At 43.5% G+C, this 21479-nt stretch overlaps 1 protein-coding gene across 2 annotated transcripts in view; it reads left to right on the forward strand.

Moving 5' to 3' along the window:
- Window positions 1-21235, forward strand: part of MBOAT2 (membrane bound O-acyltransferase domain containing 2) — a 99861-nt gene extending 78626 nt beyond the window's left edge. For both annotated transcript variants that reach the window (XM_043469396.1, XM_043469397.1), the window contains exons 5-13: window positions 2681-2736; window positions 3316-3370; window positions 6918-7101; window positions 12650-12842; window positions 13414-13517; window positions 14462-14526; window positions 15791-15923; window positions 16611-16762; window positions 19403-21235. In XM_043469396.1, the coding sequence (XP_043325331.1) occupies window positions 2681-2736; window positions 3316-3370; window positions 6918-7101; window positions 12650-12842; window positions 13414-13517; window positions 14462-14526; window positions 15791-15923; window positions 16611-16762; window positions 19403-19628 (1168 nt within the window). In that variant the 3' untranslated portion in view covers window positions 19629-21235. The remainder of the gene's footprint in view (window positions 1-2680; window positions 2737-3315; window positions 3371-6917; window positions 7102-12649; window positions 12843-13413; window positions 13518-14461; window positions 14527-15790; window positions 15924-16610; window positions 16763-19402) is intronic.
- The last annotated feature ends 244 nt before the right edge of the window (window positions 21236-21479 follow it).

Consider the following 21479-nt stretch of genomic DNA (forward strand, 5'->3'; position numbering starts at 1 on the left):
CAAAATTTTTTTACCTTCATTTATCAAATACTCCTCCACAGTCACTCCGCGATAATTCTGTCTTCTGTCATTTTATTCTCACATTCACCACTCCCTGACCCCAGCCCATGACAGGTTGGACCAGAGGCTGTGGAATGACCACCCCTTTAAAACCAAAGGAAGTGTTCGGGCTTAATGATTATCTGTTAAGGAAACAGTAGGTGATGTGAGACGTTTTTGCAAACCAGTCAGAGCCTTGAGCCCAATTACTTGGCAGGTGGGGCTTCCCAGGTGGCACAGTGGTAGAGAATCCGCCTGCCAGTGCAGGAGACATCAGTTTGATCTCTGGGTCGGGAAGATCTCCTGGAGAAGGAAATGGCAACGCACTCCAGTATTCTTGCCTGGAGAATCCATGGACAGAGGAGCCTGATGGGCTACAGTTCGTGTGGTCCACAAAAGTTGGAGATAGCTCAGCGACTGAATGCATGCATGCACACACACACACGCACACTCAGCAGGTACCGAAGGTGCAGAGGTGAATAGGGCAGAGTTCCTGCTGTTAAGTAGTCCATGAGTTTCGTGGTGATCGAAAAATAAGCCAATAATTACAGAACAGTCTGGTGACTGTTTTCAAGCACAGAGGAGAGTGGACATGAGGGAGGGAGTCTAATCAACTTACATAAGGAGTGATGGATCTTGAGTGGGCATTCAGAAGGTTGGGTTTATGTGGTATTTTAGAAATAGTCACCCAGCACATCTCCTGTGCCAGGCAGTGTGCTCGGCTCTGGAGGGTCAGTGGTGAAAAAGACCATTCGCTCCCTATCACATGAACCTTCTAAAGAATGAAGACAGCTTTTAAAGCCCCTCCGTAACTGGGTAAATGAAGCATCCGTGAGTGTGAGAAATTCTTTGAAGAAAGCAAGCAGGAAGCTAAGATGAAGTGAAAGGTGTGTGTCCCATTTGGGCAGAGGTGACTTCCTGGGGCTACAGCTGCCCACGGGCCTCTTGTGCAAAGTGACTGTTACGCTGAGACTTGAAGCAGGAGATGAGCCGCCCTTGCAGAGCAGCTCCAGGGAGTGTGGTTTGGGTGGAGGCCAGCCTTTGGAGAGAGTGGAGTATTTGTATGTGCTCCGCCTTCTTTTTCTTCTCCTCCTTTGTAATATTTGTTTATCTGTGTATGTTTGGCTGTGGTGAGTCTGCATTGCTTCGCGGGCTGTTCTCTAGTTGTGTCAAGCAGAGCCTGCTCTCTAGTTGTGGAGCACAAGCTTCTCATTGCGAGGACGCTTCTCATTTCGAGGACTTCTCTAGTTGCAGATCACAGGCTTAGTAGTCATGGCACACAGGCTTCGTTGCCATGTGGTATGTGGGATCTTCTCCGGACCGGGGATCAAACCTGTGTCTCCTACACAGCAGGCAGATTCTTTACCACTGAGCCAAACTGGGGAAACCCCGCTTCCATGTTCTTTCCGCCCCTGTGAGGGAGCATAGTTCTTAGACCCAGCAATACAGCCTCGCAGCACCCAGCCCCCCAGCTCAGCTCACTTTCATGAGAGCCTGCACTCTGCACGCCTGGGTCTGCCAGGTGACCAGTGGGCACAATGAGAGCATACATGCAAAAAGCACATATTAATATTTGCCTTTGGGGAACATCTGATACACACGAACTGAGCAGTTTAGTATGTCACTGAGTTGAAAAATAAATTTATTATTTTATTGGTTGTTTTTATGATGTTCTAAGGTGATATGAGAATTAAAATCCAGAGCGAAGGGTATTTTCTTTTTTCCTTTTTGAGCTAAACTATGAAATGAATTTAAGCAGGTGAGAAAAATTATTCTTTTCCCCTGGGAAAATCGAAGTTTCAAGGCATTTTTTATAATCCTCAAAGGCATGTAAACTATCTTCCAAGGTTAAAACGGCAGCTGGCTGTTGAAAGCAGCCTGGGGGAGCATTTGGCTGAGGAATAATCTCCCGAGAGAGAGTGGTGTTCACCTAGGAACGGACTTTGAAGGGAACTGAAGAAGAAGATTCTCTGCTGGTACTTTAAGAGCAGTCGTCCTGTGACAGGGTTTCTATGAGATCTTGTCTGTTAGGTGAGGGGGAGTGACCTGCAAGTTCTTGGGGCCGAGCTCTGTGTATCCCATGCCGGTGGTGGTTCAGTTGCTCAGTCGTGTACCACTCTTTGCGACCCCATGGACTGCAGCACACCCCGCTCCTCCGTCCTCCAGTATCTCCTGGAACTTGCTCAAACTCATGTCTGCTGAGTCGGTGATGCCATCCAACCATCTCATCCTCTGTCGTCCCCTTCTCCTCTTGCCCTCAGTCTTTCCCAGCATCAGGGTCTTTTCCAATGAGTCGGCTCTTGGCATCAGGTAGCCAAAGTATTGGAGCTTCAGGTTCAGCATTATGGGTTGAATTATGCCCTCTTAAAAGATATGTTGAAATCCTATCCCCAGAGGCTCCTGTAGAGGACAAGCCTCTTCTTAAAGCAAAGCAGAAAGCCCAGATTCCCTGTCTTCCGTCCCTTCCCCAGACTCAGCAGCCCTGGAGTTCTGTCTTCAGAATCCCTTGGGGTCTCTGTTTATGTTAAAAAAGTTTCAGGATTTTGCAGTCATATAAGCAGAATACGCTCTTTCATATATCATAAGTATTATTTTAAATTTCTGCTTTTAAAATATTTATTTTTTGTTTTTTTTTTCACAGCCCAATGATGATAATTACCCAGAAGATCACTAGTTTGGCTTATGAAATTCATGATGGTAAGAATTTGGAAATTAATCTTTCATCACTGAAAAAGCCATATTCTAACCACCTTTTGTTTGAGAGATTACCGTAACTTTCTGCTGTTTGTTAGAGGAAGGAAACGGAGGGAGGGAAGACAGGAAAAATACTGAATTCTGCTTTGGCTTCCCTGGTGGTTCAGATGGTAAAGAATCTGCCTGTAATGCAGGAGACATGGGTTTGATCCCTGGGTTGGGAAGATCCCACGGAGAAGGGAATGACTACGCACTCAGTATTTTTGCCTAGAGAATCCCATGGACAGAGGAGCCTGGTGGGCTATAGTCCGTGGGGTCACAAAGAGTTGGACACGACTGAGTGACTAACACTAAGGTTTCTAAAGTGTGCTCATTTTCCTTCACTGTTTATTCTTAATTTTGCATTCAGTTCAGTGACAAAGCCTGTGCTATAATGAGAAAGAAAGGGACCAGTTATACCAGTTATACCAAAATTGGGATTTTGGCATGAATTTCAAATGAGGAAAGTGATGCAAGGGAAGAAGTACGCTTCTTTTCTTGGGAGAAAGCATAACTGATAAATTGTCTGTTTTTATTTCTCAGGGATGTTTCGGAAGGATGAAGAGCTGACTCCGTCACAGAGGGGGTTAGCGGTCAGGTACATGCCTATAAATCGTCTCCTGCCAAGGTCCCCGCTGTCTCTGCCAGGACACCTGTGTACTCAAGGCCAAGGCTGACTTGTCCTCCTCGAGGCTCTTATTTCACGGGAACCAAACCTTGCTGCCTCTGCAGCAAGTCTGGCTGGGCTAGGCCTGCCTTCATAGGCACCCACTGAATACTGTGTGCACCTCCTGTGTACCATATCCTGACTCCTGAGAGGCTCTGAGTTCCCCCGAAGACAGGAAGTCTGCATGGTCTTCATGTAGTAATTATGAGTAATAATTGCAGCTACCATTTGTAAACCGATGACTTGATAGCAGGTCCTAGGCTGCAATATGTTAAAACAGCACAAAGATGTTGTGTTTTGAAATAATGAAGAACCAGCAGAATATTCACCTTGCTATTTGAGAAATTCCTTCTGCAATAGGCTGCTATGTCATTTATTGTGGTCCCCTATGGATTCATCTAAGGACTAAATTTCTTGGCGAGGCCTGCCTTAATCCAATATAATTAGAAATAAGGTACTCATTTTACTTGAAGAAAAGCATCCTGCAAGCATCTTGTTTCCTGTAAATCTGGGACTAGTATATGCATGGCTGTCAAACGAAGGGGATCGTGTAGTAGGAGGTCCTGCCTGAAGTGCTCACCTTTGATCCCAGGTTGTATGTCTTGAGAATCTTCTTATACTTTCCCCATCTTTAAAATTACTCTCTTTTGATGTTCACTACAGCCAGTCTTTATAGATCAGTAAATATGCAGTTGAATTTATTTGTTTGGTGAGAGGTTAGCTTGATCTGAGCTCTTTGATCCGTATGAGTCCTTGTCCATCCCAGGAACTGCTCATTAATAGACACTCAGCCTTGGTCTCTGCTTTCCCTCCCAGGTGGCCGCCTGCAAGATCCCAGAGCTGGTTAAATTCAACTCTCTGCTTGTCTGAGCAGTGGAAGGAGGCAGAGAGGACTCCTTTCAGATTTGCTACCCAAACGTAAAATCACAGAGCTCATTGTTGCCCACAGTTCTCTCATACATTTCCACGCACAGTTGATAGCAAATCAATGTTTATGGAATGAAAAATGAGTCTTCCATTGATACCATAATTAGAGTATTACAGTTATGCTCAGTTCAAATTTTAATTGCATGTGTTATAGTTATCAGCTTCTTTCCTAACATGACTTGTCGTTTGATATGACAGTTGAGCCAGAAATGACTTCAGCAAGTTTAATAGATCAGAATTATCTCCCGTCCTTCCAAATTGTGATACATTGTTGGATGTGGTAAGATGAGCTACGGCTTAGATAACTTGGTGTTGTTCTGGTCTTGAAATAAGCAGTGTGGAAAATAAGGCTCTGTTGCTGGTGCATAACGGGCTGTTTGCAGCTTTGTGATGACGGGGCACTTGTGCTATGTGTGAGGTGGTGATAAAGTCTCTATCTCGGCCCAACATGGGAAGAACTATGAAGGAAAATCTGCCAGAAACACCTTGCTCTCATCACTTTTGAGCCCTCAAGAAAAAGTGCTTAAGGTTCTAAGCACTTTGAAATGTAGAAAGGTGGCTCAGTGGTAAAGAATCTGCCTGCCAGGCAAGAGTGGGTTCAATAACCTGGGTTGGGAGGATCCCCTAGAGAAGGAAACGGCAACCCACTACAGTGTTCTTGCCTGGGAAATCCCATGGACAGAGGAGCCTGGAGGGCTGTAGTCCATGGGTCACAAAAGAATTGCACATGACTGAGTGACTAAACAACAACAACAACAAAATGTAGAAAAATTTAAAAGGCATTTTGAGAAAGTGGTGAACTAGCTGAGTGTCAGGTGGACCAGAGCACTGTTTTCTCTACGTTTTATTTTTATAAAAACATTTATGAGGAGGTTCCGTTGGCTCCTCTTGGCCATAGAGAGTGTTTGCATATTTTTTTTAGGAGATCACGTGTCATCTTAGAGAGGCAGATGGGGCTATAACATGTTTAAGAGCCCCCTTATCATCCCCAGCTGTAGCTGCTCTTTTATTTGTGGTGGTTTATAGTTGTCATTGAATGGCAGACTTGACAGATGGAGCTGTTTTTTTTTTTTTTAATATATATATATATATTTTTATTTGGCTGTGGTGGGTCTTCGTTGCAGCATGTGGGATCTCTAGTTGTGGTCCAGGGACTTAGTTGCTCCATGGCATGTGGGATCTTAGTTCAATCCTTGGCCAGGGACTGAACCCTCATCCCCTGCATTGCAAGGCAGATTCTTAACCCTGGACCACCAGGTAAGTCCCGGAGGTGGTTTTCAGGTATAAAAAATACACACTTCTGATGCATTTTCATAGTGTCCTGTGTTACTGGTTTTCTCCGGGTTTCCTGCATTTGAGGGCTAGAAACGCTTGGTAAACTGTAGATACCATGTGCCATTTGGACAGACCTGAGAGCAACTGAATTAAAAATGTTGGGAGACATCCTTGACTCCTTTCTCCCTTGCTCCCCACCCCCATCCATCAGCAGACCCCAGGGCTGTGCTGCCAGGCTGTACTCAGACGCTGTCCCCCGCATGGATCCAGGCCCATCACCTCCCCCTGGATCCCACATCCTCCTGCCTGGTGGCCCCTCCTCCACCCTCCTCTATCCATACACAGGGGCTCGAGGGGTTCTTTTGAAAACATAGGTATTGAAAACCCTACTGTAGTAGAGAAGGGAATGGCAACCCACTCCAGTAGTCTTACTTGAGAAATCCCATGGACAGAGGAGCCCAGTGGGCTACAGTCCAAGGGGTTGCAAAGAGTCGCAAAGTGACTGAGCCCCTACACCACCACCACAACCACCACTGTAGTTTTTCAGCACATTCTGAATAAAATCTGAAGCTCCCACCATGGCTTGTAAGGCAGGCCCTGTGTTCCCCACCTCGGCGTACTGACACCCGTCCCACCTGCCTCCCCAGTTCAGCGCCTCCAACTGCACTGGCCTCCCTGCAGCTGGACCTGCCCCGGCTCTTTGCTCCCTATGCCTGGAGTCCTGGTCCTGGACATTCACACGACTCCCTTACTCATCTTCTGATCAGAGAAGCCTTCCTGGCTTCTTAATAAAATGCCCCCTTCCCCTTGTAGCACTTAGCTGTCTGAAATTACTTTGTTTTTTATTGTTGATTTTCTGCCGCTGTTGCATAAGTTCTCTGAAAGCAAAATCCCCCTGTGGTATTTACTGCTGTGTCTCTAGACCCGGGAGCATGGGCACACATAGATTTGTTAAGCAAGTGAGTGAGTGAGTGACTAATAAGAGATTAATCTTCTGCCCTATCTTGTCCACCTTGCCTTTGTTTCATGAGAAAATCAGATAGAAACCATTTGCCATGGCTCATAAAGACCCGGATGGAAATTCTTTTATCCAGAAACACCACTGATCATTCCTTCATCCTGAACCTTTAGATTCTTATTGTTTGGAGGCAGATGAAAATCACAGCTTGCTTTATTTTGGAAATGGTAGGAGGAGTTGAGGTTGGAGCTGATCACTCCTGTTTGGTTTTCACAAAGCAAACGTCTGTCTTACACATAGTGTGTCTCTTTGTTGCAGGCGCATGCCCAGTCTTTTGGAGTATTTAAGTTACAACTGTAACTTCATGGGTATCCTGGCAGGCCCACTCTGCTCTTACAAAGACTACATCACTTTCATCGAAGGCAGATCATACCATATGACGCAGTCAGGTGAAAATGGGAAAGAAGAGATACAGTACGAAAGGACAGAGCCATCACCAAATGTAAGACCCGGAGATTCGTCTGCAGCATTTCTAGCATGTATTGATTAGCCTTGTTTATTTCAGGAGACCAGTGTTGTTATCTTTTTCTTTTAAAAAAAAAGATACCCATCTTTTTCTTTAAAAACATTTTTCAAGGTAAATGACTCCATGTAGTACCTAGTGGTGATGCCTTGAAGAAGTACAACCATGATTAAAGAACAAAAGTAAGGTTACCCATGGAGTGAGGAAATACTTTATAGTCATGGAGTGTTTTACAGGAAAACCCTTACGAAAGGCCACTCTCCTTCAGGTTCTGCACACCATAAATAAGAGGTTATTGACAACAGCATATCTCACAGTTTGAATATACTTTAAATTAGAATTCCAAGGGAATTCCCTGGTGGTCCAGTGGTTAGGACTCTTCACTTTTGCTGCCAAGGGCCCAGGTTCAGTCCCTGGTCAGGGAACTAAGATCCTACAAGCCATGTGGGTCTGGCCAAAGAAACAAAACCAAATAAATGTGTCTAACGATAAATTCCATATGTACATAGTTCACACAGTCAAACAATGGGAGTTATTTACAGATCACTCAAAGACAGTAGAAAACTCTTTGTGTTACGAGTGGGGTGGGGAGACTCTTTGAATGCCAGGTAGGTCAGTCAGGTCCCCAGTGGCCCGTTTGCTGGGGGCCTCCCGGTTGTCTTCAGCTGCATTAGTTAAGGTACAGGTTTGGCTGCTGAGCCAAGGACCAAAATGACAGTGATTTAAACAAGGGGGAAGTTGTGTTCTCCTCTCACTTGACATCTCATGTGTCCGTGGTCCATGGATAACAGGACAGCTCCATGGGCTGGAGCTCCAAGTACTCCCAGGTTTGCCATCCGTAGGGTGTTTCCCTCAACTCCAGGGTCTAAGATGTTCACCACAGAAGTTATCCATGTTACTCGTGACCACATAGCTACACTCAGCTGCAGAGGAGACTATGACGTGTGACTTCAGCATGTCCAAACAGAAAATCCTTCACTGTGTAAGAAGCAGGCTCCAGGGAACCCCTGTCAGTCTCTGCTGTGATGTCTGTAGGTGTTTTCTCTGGGGCTGTTTGAGTTCTTGAGTGAAGACTTCTGTCTTCTGCCGTGGGTGTCCAGACTTGACTGCTGGTCCCTGGAGCTGGGCACTGAGTGAAGGGGGGCGGGGGGTGGGTGGGCGCTGAAGGGTATCACGTCTCAGGATGCATCAGCCACGTCTCCACATTCATTCCAGCCCTGCTGTGGACCTGCGTCCCTAAGCCTGGTTCTTCTCTAGTGAGGCTTCCCTGAGGGTTAACTTCTGACCTCCTGCCAGCATGGGGGAGGGGTTGTCCACCTGCTCAGCGGGAGACCGTGGGAACTGGGGGTTATATCTGCCTTCCCAGCTTTAGGCCCCCTCACCCCCTGCCTTTCCAGGTTCCTAATCCCACATTGGCTCAGCTGTTTAAGCTGGGTGTGTGCACCAGCTGGTATTTGAGGTCAGATAAGTTTTCATTCCAATCCCTAAGAAAGGCAATCCCAAAGAATGCTCAAACTACTGCACAATTGCACTCATCTCACATGCTAGTAAAGTAATGCTCAAAATTCTCCAAGCCAGGCTTCAGCAATACGTGAACCATGAACTTCCAGATGTTTTAGAAAAGGCAGAGGATCCAGAGATCAAATTGCCAACATCCGCTGGATCATCAAAAAAGCAAGAGAGTTCCAAAAAAACATTTATTTCTGCTTTATTGACTATGCCAAAGCCTTTGACTGTGTGGATCACAATAAACTGTGGAAAATTATGAAAGAGATGGGAATACAAGACCACCTGACCTGCCTCTTGAGAAACCTGTATGTAGGTCAGGAAGCAACAGTTCGAACTGGACATGGAACAACAGACTGGTTCCAAATAGGAAAAGGAGTACGTCAAGGCTGTATATTGTCACCCTGCTTATTTAACTTATATGCAGAGTATATCATAAGAAGTGCTGGGCTGAAAGAAGCACAAGCTGGAATCAAGATTGCCGGGAGAAATATCAGTAACCTCAGATATGCAGATGACACCACCCTTATGGCAGAAAGTGAAGAAGAACTAAAGAGCCTCTTGATGAAAGTGAAAGAGGAGAGGGAAAAAGTTGGCTTAAAGCTTAACATTCAGAAAACTAAGATCATGGCATCTGGTCCCATCACTTCATGGGAAATAGATGGGGAAACAGTGGAAACAGTGTTAGACTTTATATTTTTGGGCTCCAAAATCACTGCAGATGATGATTGCAGCCATGAAATTAAAAGACTCTTACTCCTTGAAAGGAAAGTTATGACCAACCTAGAGAGCATATTAAAAAGCAGAGACATTACTTTGCCAACAAAGGTCTGTCTGGTCAAGGCTATGGTTTTTCCAGTGGTCATGTGTGGATGTGAGAGGTGGACTGTGAAGCTGAGCACAGAAAAATTGATGCTTTTGAACTGTGGTGTTGGAGAAGACTCTTGAGAGTCCCTTGGACTGCAAGGAGATCCAACCAGTCCATCCTAAAGGAGATCAGTCCTGGGTGTTCATTGTACGGACTGATGCTGAAGCTGAAACTCCAGTACTTTGGCCACGTCATGCGAAGAATTGACTCATTGGAAAAGACCCTGATGCTGGGAGGGATTGGGGGCAGAAGGAGAAGGGGATGACAGAGGATGAGATGGTTGGATGGCCTCAGCGACTCAATGGACATGGGTTTGAGTAAACTCTGGGAGTTGGTGATGGACAGGGAGGCCTGGAGTGCTGCAGTTCATGGGGTTGCAAAGAGTCAGACACGACTGAACTGAATTGAACTGATGTTACTTTAGGGTTTCCCAGGTGGCTCAGTGGTAAAGAACAGGCCTGCCAATGCAGGTGACGTGGGTTCAATGCCTGGGTCAGGAAGATCCCTTGAAGGAGGAAGTGGCAACCCACTCCAATACTCTTGCTGGAAAATCCCATGGACGGAGGAGCCCGGTGGGCCACAGTCCATGGGGTTGCAAAGAGTCAGTCGTGACTGAGCACGAGCATGCAACAACTTCTGTTACGTTAACTGTTTTTAAACTGAGACCTAGAAACTAGGGTGTGTAGTCGAAGGGCCATGGTATTTCTGATTATGTTACTAAAAGGATATATCCAATATTTAGGTTTGTGTGTGAGGTCATTTGGTTCATCTCACTTCATTTATGATTGTAATTTTCCTCTAATTACCTGCTGCAAATCTCTTTCTATTCAGATGTGTAGCTTAGGTATTTTGGAGGTGGAGGGTGAAGGAAAGGTAGCCTTACTTTCCTAGAGAAAGCTTTGAAAGACGACCAGGAAAAGGAGAATAAGAACAGCTGCAGCAAAGAGCCCTTGACCGTCCAGCATCTCCTGACAAGAGCAGCCCGAGAATGAATAAAGCTTTTTTTGTGCAGGAATAAAGTTCAGGAATCTGGCACATGCTCTCACTCTTGCCTTTGAGCCTTGCTTTTGGCCCCCTTACAGAAAGTGTTAAATAAGTGTTTATCTGGGAATTATTGCAGTTAATTGGAATATTATTTGATCCCTGTGTGGGACACTAATCCAAGTATTTTGTTTCATTGTTTTATCTGGATCCGGCCTCTTCTTTTGTCTACTTCTTTCTTTTCCTCTGTAGCCTGTAGAATCTCCTTTATATAGAATCAGATTGAAATAGTCTGGCCTCCTGAAAACACAAAAACGCCATGAGTTGGGTTCTGTCGAGGTAATTTAACCTTACCAGAAAAAAGTAAAGGTCAGCCTTTTCTTTCCATCAGAATCTTTTGTATAGATCTTTTGTTTTCTTGGTTGTATTGCTCTTTTAGTTCTGTCATCTTGAACAAAATTGCATAAAAGAACTTTCAGGTTTAAAGAAATGTAAAAGTTGTTTATTGTAAAAATAGTTTCCATGAAATACCTAGAACTTGGAAACTAGGGAAAAGGCATAGTGGAAAAAAATAAGCCGTGTGTGTGTGTGATCATATAAAAATCTCTACCCACTCCAACATAAACCACTGCAGGATCCTCTATGACCCACCTCCCAGAATATTGGAAATAAAAGCAAAAATAAACAAATGGGGCCTAATTAAAATTAAAAGCTTCTGCACAACAAAGGAAACTATAAGCAAGGTGAAAAGACAGCCTTCAGAATGGGAGAAAATAATAGCAAATGAAGCAGTGGACAAAGAATTAATCTCAAAAATATACAAGCAACTCCTGCAACTCAATTCCAGAAAAATAAATGACCTAATCAAAAAGTGGGCTAAAGAACTAAACAGACATTTCTCCAAAGAAGACATAGAGATGGCTAACATCTTTTCATGTGAAAAGATGCTTAACATCACTCATTATCAGAGAAATGCAAATCAAAACCACAATGAGATATCGTTTCACGCCAGTCAGAATGGCTGCTATCCAAAAATCTACAAGCAATAAATGCTGGAGAGGGTGTGGAGAAAAGGGAACCCTCTTACACTGTTGGTGGGAATGCAAACTAGTACAGCCACTATGGAGAACAGTGTGGAGATTCCTTAAAACACTGGAAATAGAACGGCCATATGACCCAGCAATCCCACTTCTGGCCATATACACTGAGGAAACCAGAATTGAAAGAGACAGGTGTACCCCAATGTTCATTGCAGCACTGTTTATAATAGCCAGGACATGGAAGTAACCTAGATGTCCATCAGCAGACGAATGGATAAGAAAGCTGTGGTACATATACACAATGGAATATTACTCAGCCATTAAAAAGAATACATTTGGATCAGTTTTAATGAGGTGGATGAAACTGGAGCCAGAGTGAAGTAAGCCAGAAAGAAAAACACCAGTACAGTATACTAACGCATATATATGGGATTTAGAAAGATGGTAACAATAACCCTGTATGTGAGACAGCAAAAGAGACACAGATGTATAGAACAGTCTTTTGGACTCAGTGGGAAAGGGCAAGAGCGGACGATATGGGAGAATGGCATTGAAACATATAAATTATCATATGTGAACCAAATCACCAGTCCAGGCTCAATGCATGAGACAGGGTGCTCGGGGCTGGTGCACTGGGATGACCCAGAGGGATGAGATGGGGAGGGAGGTGGGATGGATTTCAGGATGTGGAACACATGTACACCCATGGTGGATTCAAGTCAGTGTATGGCAAAACCAATACAATATTGTAAAGTAAAAATAAATAAATAAAACGGGGTGGGGGGGAATCTCTACCCAAACTTATTAATGGTAACATTTTTACATAATCATCGTGTATACCTGTGTTTGCTTTTAGATTATTATTTTTTTTTTTTAATTACTGAAAGTCCTGCAAATACAAATTGGGGTTTCTGGTGTCATTTGAGCCATGACCCAGAGGTAGACATAAGGCTTCATGTATTCAAACTGTGAGACAGTGAAGGCTTTAAATGCTGAGCATGACAGAGTTCAGGATTTTGACTGAGTTATACAGGGTTAGTAACTATATTCAGAGTGAGTCATCTGGCGATAATACCTGGAAGGAAGAAAAAGGAGTATGGATTAGGTTTATGACGACTTGTCTTGCTTTCAGGTCGCAGTTATTCAGAAACTCTTAGTCTGTGGACTTTCCTTACTGTTCCACTTGACCATCTCTAAGATGTTACCCGTGGAGTACAACATTGATGAACATTTTCAGGCCACAGCTTCATGGCCGACAAAGGTGATCTATCTCTACGTCTCTCTTTTGGCTGCCAGACCCAAGTACTATTTTGCATGGACGTTAGGTAAGTAACGTGTGAACAGGCTTTGCATTAGCATTGGACATGTCAGTAGCCAGGAGGGTGCCCTCTTGAGGATGTGTAGTTCAGGACCAATGAGGAAAAACTAGGGTCGTCTGTGCAGGAGAAACAGACCTCACAGTTGATTCCTGTGTATATGGACTGATCCTGAAAACTGTTGAGAAGTACTGGTCACTCAGTTGTGTCTGACTCTTGGCGACCCCATGGACTGTAGCCCCGCCAGGCTCCTCTTTCCATGAGATTTCCCAGGCAAGAATACTGGAGTGAGTAGCTATTCCCTTCTCCCAGGGATCTTCCCGACCCAGGGATCGGAACCCAGGTCTCCTGCATTTCAGGGAGATTCTTTACCGTCTGAGCCACCAGGGAAGCCCTAAAAACTGTTAGATCCTAAAAGCTGGATCAAGGCCCATTTATTATAATATCAGATAAAAATGAGAATAAATCCACTTTATTTAAGAGTTAAAGGGCATAGTCTGTGATAACATATGTCTTCTGGGGCAGCATGGCAGTTTGTTACACAGATTCATAACGCTTCCTTTTCCCTTGTGTCTCGCAGCCGACGCCATCAACAATGCAGCGGGCTTTGGATTCAGAGGTTATGACAAAAATGGAGCCGCCCATTGGGACCTAATTTCCAATCTGAGGATCAAGCAAATAGAGGTTAGTGCATCATCAAGCAGTCAGTCACCGTAGGATTCTTAAGTGGCATAACTTGCTTTCGTAGATTACAGCATGATGTTCCAAGAACGGTGCTGAAAGATTTGTAACAATAATGCTCACTCTTTCACTCCGCTAGTATTTGTCGGTCATCAGCTGCGTGCCCCAGGCCATGGGGATCTGGTGAATAAGATCGGTACCATCTGGGCCCAAACCCAGTGGGGGTTACAGAGAAACAGAAAGACTGGGTGTGATCAGAGAGGCAGAGCAGTCCAGCTTGGACTAGTGGCCCAGGGAAGGTGTCCTGGAGGAAATGATGCCGTAGGCTGAGTTTTCAGTAGGAGGCAGCCAGGCACTCCAGTCAAGGGCGGCAGCCCGAGGTGGGGGGCAGGGTTGTGGCCCTTGTTGTTACCTAGCAGTACTGACAGGTGAGGCTGGAGGAATAGAGGCCCTGCTGAGCACAGTCTTAGAGGCCTGAGTGAGGGGCTGGGAAGGTAGGAAGATGTGCAGGCCACTCCTCCCGGGGAGCAGGTCCAGAGGGCCCGAGATTCCCGGAAGTGGGGTAGGGGAGGAGCTGAAGGAGGTGAGGGCACGGGGTGGGGCTGTGCCAGAGGTGGGGCATCCAGGCTGTGCCCAGTGACCGGCCACTGCTGCTCATTCACGTGCTCTGCAGGAGTGTCTTGGGATGATTCCATGATGGCCCCTGTAAGTGTTATTAACGCACAGGAGAAGACGGCGCGAAGTCCATTTATAACACCTTACGGGTGTTCCCCACAGTAAACTTCCTTCGTAGAATGATGTTACTCCATTAGAAAGCAGTATTTAGGAAAGAGACCGTACCCCATCGTCAGCGTCAAGTGTGTACTCTTAGCCCAGTAAAATGTTGCTTACCTTTAAAAAGCTTCATTGTTTTGTCCGCCGAAGAAAAAAGTTCCTTTGTTTTTCAGATGTCAACAAGTTTCAAGATGTTTCTCGATAATTGGAATATTCAGACAGCTCTTTGGCTCAAAAGGTAAGCTCCTTCCAGAACCGTCTTCAGCTGTGCTTTGGCCTCTGGGTCTTGAGACTGAGCTTCACTGGGTTCACATTCTTGATTAGATTAAATTAAATGAACGCTATGACTTTGTGTTAACCAGGAAACACACTTACTGTCCTCCAAAGCAGGGTGGTACCAAGCCTGAGAACTGTTTAGCCTTAAGTCCTAATGTAGCTACCACAGACCTCTCCACTTGCCTTGAAAGGTGCCCACCAAGGTCTGAAATCGCCAGTACATCCCTCATTTATGGGAGATTTGACCAAACAAAAGTGACTACATAGCCACCATATGTATGCATTAGTTTTTCCACAATAGTTAAAATATTCCAGTACAATAGACCTTTATATGTTGGGTGCAGGATCTGAAGACTGAAACTCTGCAGCTGGAGTTCAAGGTCTTGTTAGAAACACTGCAGAGTGATCTCCACATGCTGGTCCTTGTAGTGAGGATGACGATGGGGGGAGGTGGGGAGAAGAGGCACTTGAGTTAAGAATCATAAAGAGGAGGTTGTCCCGTGCACAGGGGGAAGACAGGACTGACTACAGAAGGCAAATTTAGGACAGTGCATAGAAACTCCCAGGGGTCCTGTCTCCTTGTTCCCGATGGGATACTACCAGGTTTTGAGTTTATTTCATATAACGCTGCTCCTGTGATAGGGGGACTCTAAGCACCATTCTCTGTAATGCCCTTTATTTATGACAAATAATGACCTTTACCTCTTGAAATACCCAAAATATACTCTCGTCACTTCATGGTACCTTGAAGTCTCCCCAGTGGCTGCACATTTTCTGAGCTAATTGTTATTTTATTTTTGTTGTTATATTTTAAATTTCATACCTTAGGAAAATCTCATTTTCATGTACATTCTCCATCTGTGACAGGAAGACTTTTAAGCACAGCCTGGTTCCCAGTAGAGTACAGTTGTTGGATCAATTGAAAGTCCTAAATGTTAGTGAAGAAAATAATAAAATAATGTAAGATAAGAGTAACTTTTATATTTATTGAAGTTTTTCTTTACATAGTATAGACTCCCCATACACTAGAAATGATCATTTTGGTGATACCAATAAGAAGACAAAAGTGAAAAATCTTTTTATAAACCTCATAGTAGCCATAACCTCCCTGAGGCTAATGGCCAAGCTAAGTTGTGGTGGTTTTCCTAAATCCTGACTGGGACTGAAAGAATGATGGTCGTGGGCTTGACAGGCTTCTTATCACTCATGTGTGTCGTGGTTTCCAGGGTGTGTTACGAGCGTGCCTCCTTGAGTCCCACCACCCAGACCTTCTTCCTCTCTGCCATCTGGCATGGGGTGTACCCGGGCTATTACCTGACCTTTCTCACCGGAGTGCTGATGACGCTGGTGGCCCGAGCTGTGAGTATGGGGGACGCCTTCTCGTCCTGCAGGGCCAGTCACAAGGACTGGGGGCGGAGGCTGCCCGCCCACTGAGCAGCCTCGCTGCTTTGTCCGGGCCAGCCCTGAGCTCCAGTGGGTGCGCCTGGCACGCGTGCTGAGGGAGGTAGATAGGCCCCACCCACACTCGGTTCATCTGAGAGGAAGGCCCAGCAAAGTGAAACACGGAAAAGCGAGGTGCGCCCGTTCTGCAGGTTACACGGCAGCGTTTCAGGAGCTCTAATGGCAGTCCACTCCAGTGTTCTCGCCTGGAGAATCCCAGCGTCTGTGGGGTCGCACAGAGTCGGACACGACTGAAGCGACTTAGCAGCAGCAGCAGCAGCAAGCAATTGTTAACTTTGGGGGGAAGCTTTTAATTTTGTTACAATTTCAAATCCACAGAAAAGTTGTAAAGAAGCTCCTCTGTGCTCTTCACCCAGATTCACACATTTTGCCCACATGCTTCACCATGCTCTTTCCATAGTTATTATACCTATTGATAGGTGTATTAGTTTTCTCTGAACCAGCTTTGCCCATAGTAACAGTACCATTTTAGATGCCCAGCAGCAGTGTATGAGAATTATATCTATTCCACATCTTTGAAACAGTTGATGAAGTCTGTATGATTCCACAAGCATTGTTAAAGATGAACATTTCTGTTTATTTCAGGTGAGAAATAACTTTAGACATTATTTCATCGAACCTCCCCAGCTGAAATTTTTGTACGATGTTATAACATGGATAGCAACTCAGATAGCAATAAGTTACACAGTTGTGCCATTTGTCCTTCTTTCTGTAAAACCTTCACTCATGTTTTACAGGTAAGTGTTAACTCTTAACAAATGTGCCATTGGAAATTTGTAAACAAATTTTATTGAAATATAGTTGATTTACAATTTGTGTTAGTTTCAGATGTATACCAAAGGTTTTCATGAATATATAGGGATGTGTGTGTATATACATATATATATATATATACACACTTTTTAAGATTGTTTTCCATTATAGGTTATTACAAGATATTGAGTATAGTTCCCTGTGCTATATAGGAGGTCCCTATTGGTTATCTATTTTATACATAGTAGTGTCTGTATTTTCATTCCAGCCTCCTAATTTATTTCTCCCCTGTACCCTTTTCCCTTAGGTAACCAACCATAGGTTTGCTTTCTGTGTTTGTGAGTTGATTCCTGTTTTGTAAATATCAATAAGTTCATTTGTATCATATTTTGAAATTTAGGAAAGTTTCTTGCTTTTAGGTAGACTAGAAAAACAGAACCCAACTTATTTCCTGCAGTTAAGTGCCTTGTCAGTTTACTTTTACATCTTAAACCTAGCCGTCTCAAGTTTATTTATGGAATGATTAACACCGTTCAGACTTGAGATGAGAGTGTGATTTCGAGGACTATCACCTGGGGACTTGCTGCTTCAGATCTCTCAGAAGTTTCACTGGAAAGTGCAGCTCTTCTTTCTACACTTGGACATGAACGACATGGTTGTGGCGATCATTTCATGACATAAAACAGATCGAATCATTGTGTTGCACACCTGAAGCTAATAGCGTTACTTATCAGTTATTTCTCAATTTAACAGAAAGAGAGAGACACCAGGCTAGCTTTGGCCCACGGGCCAAGGTTGCTCAGCCCCGCTCGAGAGCCAAGGGTGGTGAGAGCCCCCTGCTTGAGAGCCAGGGTTTGGGGGTTTGTACGTTACAGCAGATGCTTACGAGTCACTGGAGATATTTTAGGGGCGGAAGTAAATACTGGGTTGGCCAAAAAGTTCATTCAGGTTTTTCAAATGAACTTTTTTGGCCAAGACAGTATATCCTCTGATAGTCACCCGAAGCTATTAATAAAGTCCATGGACCAAGAGTTTAGGCTATCAGACTGCTAACTTCAAAAGAAAAGGAAAACCTATAGAAGATGAACAATAAAGAATATGATGATGAAAAAAAAAAAGAATATGATGAAGTAGTTAAAAAAGTATAGCTTGTTCTTTATAACAAATTATTAATTCTCTTAATTTCTTCAATCAAAAGATAATCAATTACTTAAATTTCACTATGGGTTCCCTTTTCACTCTTACAGTTCATTGGTACATTGTCAGCTCTTGTTGTTGATGTTGTTTAGTCGCTCAGTTGTGCCTGTCTCTGTCATCCCATGGGCTGTAGCCCATCAGACTTCTCTGTTCATGGGATTTCCCAGACAGGAATAATGGAGTGGGTTGCCATTTCCTTCTCTAGAGGAATTATTGTCATCTCTACATGATAGAAATTATTATTTTGAATTCCATATTTTATCTATTTATCTTCTCTCCCTCACCCACCAAATTCCCCTCCGCCGTATTAGATAGTGATCTGCCTGAGATAAAAAGCTTTATTCTTTCATAAATTCTTTATTACCCTAGCATTTAGAATGACAGCAAGAGTATATGGTCACAGAATTATTGAATTGAATATGATAAAGAGTCATACAGGAAGACATAAGTAACTCCTGCTAAAGTTTCCATTTTAGCAGAATTATTACATATATTTAAATGTGATTGAGCTATTTATTGGATATTCTGTCTCAGGAACATTGAGATTTACAGCTATAGAAGCAGTAGGTCACATTGGTTTATATTTAATTTGAGGCATGATACTTCTAATAATATTTTTAATAATGTGACCTTTATTTTGTGACAGTAACCATCAAAAAGCTATATTGCTTATCAGTTACATTACTGGGCTTCCCTGATAGCTCAGTTGGTAAAGAATCCGCGTGCAATGCAGGAGACCCTGGTTCGATTCCTGGGTTAGGAAGATCCACTGGAGAAGGCTACCCACTCCAGTATTCTTGGGCTTCCCTTGTGGCTCAGCTGGTAAAGATTCTGCCCACAATGCGGGAGACCTGGGTTCAATCCCTGGGTTGGGAAGATCCCTTGGAGAAGAAAAGGCTACTCATTCCAGTATTCTGGCCTGGAGAATTCCACGGACTATATAGTCCATGGGGTCGCAAAAAGCCTGACCTGACTGAGTGACTTTCACAACAACAGCATGACGTCACTGGAATACTTGTAACTTAATTAGGGACAGTATGTAGCAGGCAGGGCTTTAACTGTGTCTTTACCACCTCTGTTCTTTACTCAATATTTGACTCTGCAGATTTGAGAGATATTTTCAGATCTCTGCAGCTATTAATAAGTAAATTTTTATTTTTGTTTTATTTAGTTCTGGCCTTAGGACCCTTAGAAAGGAATGTAATATGATGTCTAGTATCACACTTGTAATTGGCCTAGGTGTGTACAGTGCTTTATAAATACCACAGGCATATATGATTTGAGTTTCATCTAAGGGGGATTGTTCTAGAATAATGTAACAAATATACACATCCTAAGGGGCTTGGGACAGTTGTGACAGATGTCAAATTAGGTCTTGTTAATTATCAGAATCTAATAAAGTAAACTTTTCCTTTTTTTTCTTTTAGCTCCTGGTATTACAGCCTTCACTTTGCTGGTATCTTAGTATTATTGTTGTTGCCAGCGAAAAAAAAACAAAAAGGAAAGAGTACACATGAAAACGTTCAGCTGTCACGATCCAAAAAGTTTGATGAAAGAGAAAATTCTTTGGGACAGAATAGTTTTTTCACAACAAACAATGTTTGCAATCAGAATCAAGAAATAGCTTCTAGACATTCATCATTAAAGCAATGATGAGGAAAGCACTCTGATGGCTATTTTCTGTATGTTAAGGGGAACCAATCAAGGGGTCTGTGTCTGTTGGGGAAGAGATCACATGGGGGGAAATCAGCCGGTTTTAGGTAGGGAATTCCCTGTATACCAGCTTGGAAATGGAGCGAAATACCCCTCCCATGCCATGTCCTGGTGGGCCACGCCTTATCAAAAAATATTTCCATTATTTCAATGGGCACTCAGGACCTCAGCATATGTCCATAGAGTCATATGTGTGCCCTGTTGCTGAATGTATGCTGTATGTCCCAAGGCACTGAAGAGAGGGAAAAATAATCATGTCACTCTGGATGACTGAGAAAAATTAACTTCTCCAAATGAATGTCTTGCCTTAAACCCTCTATTTCCTAAACTGTTGTTTCCTAAATGGTATTTTCAAGTGTGGCACTGTGCGAACATTCTTTCACTATTTGATATTGTGTGTTGCACAGGAATTCCAGAAGAATTTGAACAGGATTATTTTAAGATTGTGGATACTTTAAAATGCAATAAACATCACAGTATTTGAAGGGTTTTCCTAAAGTTTCTCAGATGACTACAGTATGTAGTAGAACTGTAAGCAGTGGCGGATGCCAAATTGTAGGTAGTTTATTTTCCTGCAGAATTTGATCACCCTGTGTCAGACAGAGACCCCTCAAGGAAGGACTCCTTAAACATAATGAAAGGTTGGTGATGTAATATTTTAAGCTTCTTCTTCTTCTTCAAAAAAGAGAGAAGATGACAAACACAAGAAGGCAGGCATGGATGAAGCGCTGCACCCGGCCCATAGCACCTGTGTGCATACGTACACCTGCATGTGGCAGGGGTCCAAGGCTCAGTGGAAGTGCTCTTCACCCCTCTTTACCTGAGTTCTTTGTGATCCTGTAAGACACAAAAGTTTAATAACTTGATAATCACGTTGGATTTTTAAGAAATGTATCAGACATAAGTTATATAGAGTTATAAAAGGATAATGAAAGTAATAGCAGGAGATTGCTTGAAGGCTTTGAAAGAGACATCATTGAGTGAAATTACTGTCTAGCGAATCACTTTTTTAATCCTTGAACAGTTGAATTTGTATTTGGTTACGTTTTACGGAAATGGAAACTTAGAAGTCATTCGGTCTGAGCCCCCCTTGTAGAGAACAATATAAATTAATTTCCAAACTCTTTTAACTTCTCCGGTGAAAGTTTTACCGTTAACTCTCGTTAACGGGTTTCAGATTCTTGGAGCAGAAAATGTGCTTTTTATCTTACAGGTCGTTTTCACCATAATTCACTTCGCCTTCAGTGGCTGGTTCCTCCTTTGATCCCACAGTCTTATGATGCTGCGGCAGTGGAAGCAGAGGAGAGGGTTGTGGTGCCAGCTTGGTATCAGGGTTCTGGTGGCCCAGGGTGATGAATAATGGGCCAACAGGGAGAGGATGGGCAGGGTCTTCTGACTTCACTTTTCTGTGATCCTTCTTTTGTGGAATTTATTTCTTTTTTGCCTTAAATTTTTAAATTTAAATGCAAATTGCCTATCTATGATGAGTCTCTTTTTTTTTTTTCCGTCATTAATAAATTTGCAAATGAAAGTTAACAACAGAACAATTCTTTGGCTTAAGCTGTGTAGTATTTCATTTTAAGACTAAAGGAAAAGGAAATGTGCTTGGAACTTCTGAGGTCTAATCAGCAAAAACACCTTCCTAGAACTTTAGCAATAACCTTGTCTTTGTTGATATGAAATGTTTTCATTTTTCTAAAGGTAATTTTTTTCCCCCACCTGATGAGGTTAGTTAGCCATGCCCTGTTACCTCCTGGGAAAGGATGGATGGCTAAATAAATTTTCTGTTTT

The sequence above is a fragment of the Cervus canadensis genome, chromosome 5 (genome assembly GCF_019320065.1).
Source record: "Cervus canadensis isolate Bull #8, Minnesota chromosome 5, ASM1932006v1, whole genome shotgun sequence".
Classification (NCBI taxonomy): Eukaryota; Metazoa; Chordata; class Mammalia; order Artiodactyla; family Cervidae; genus Cervus; species Cervus canadensis.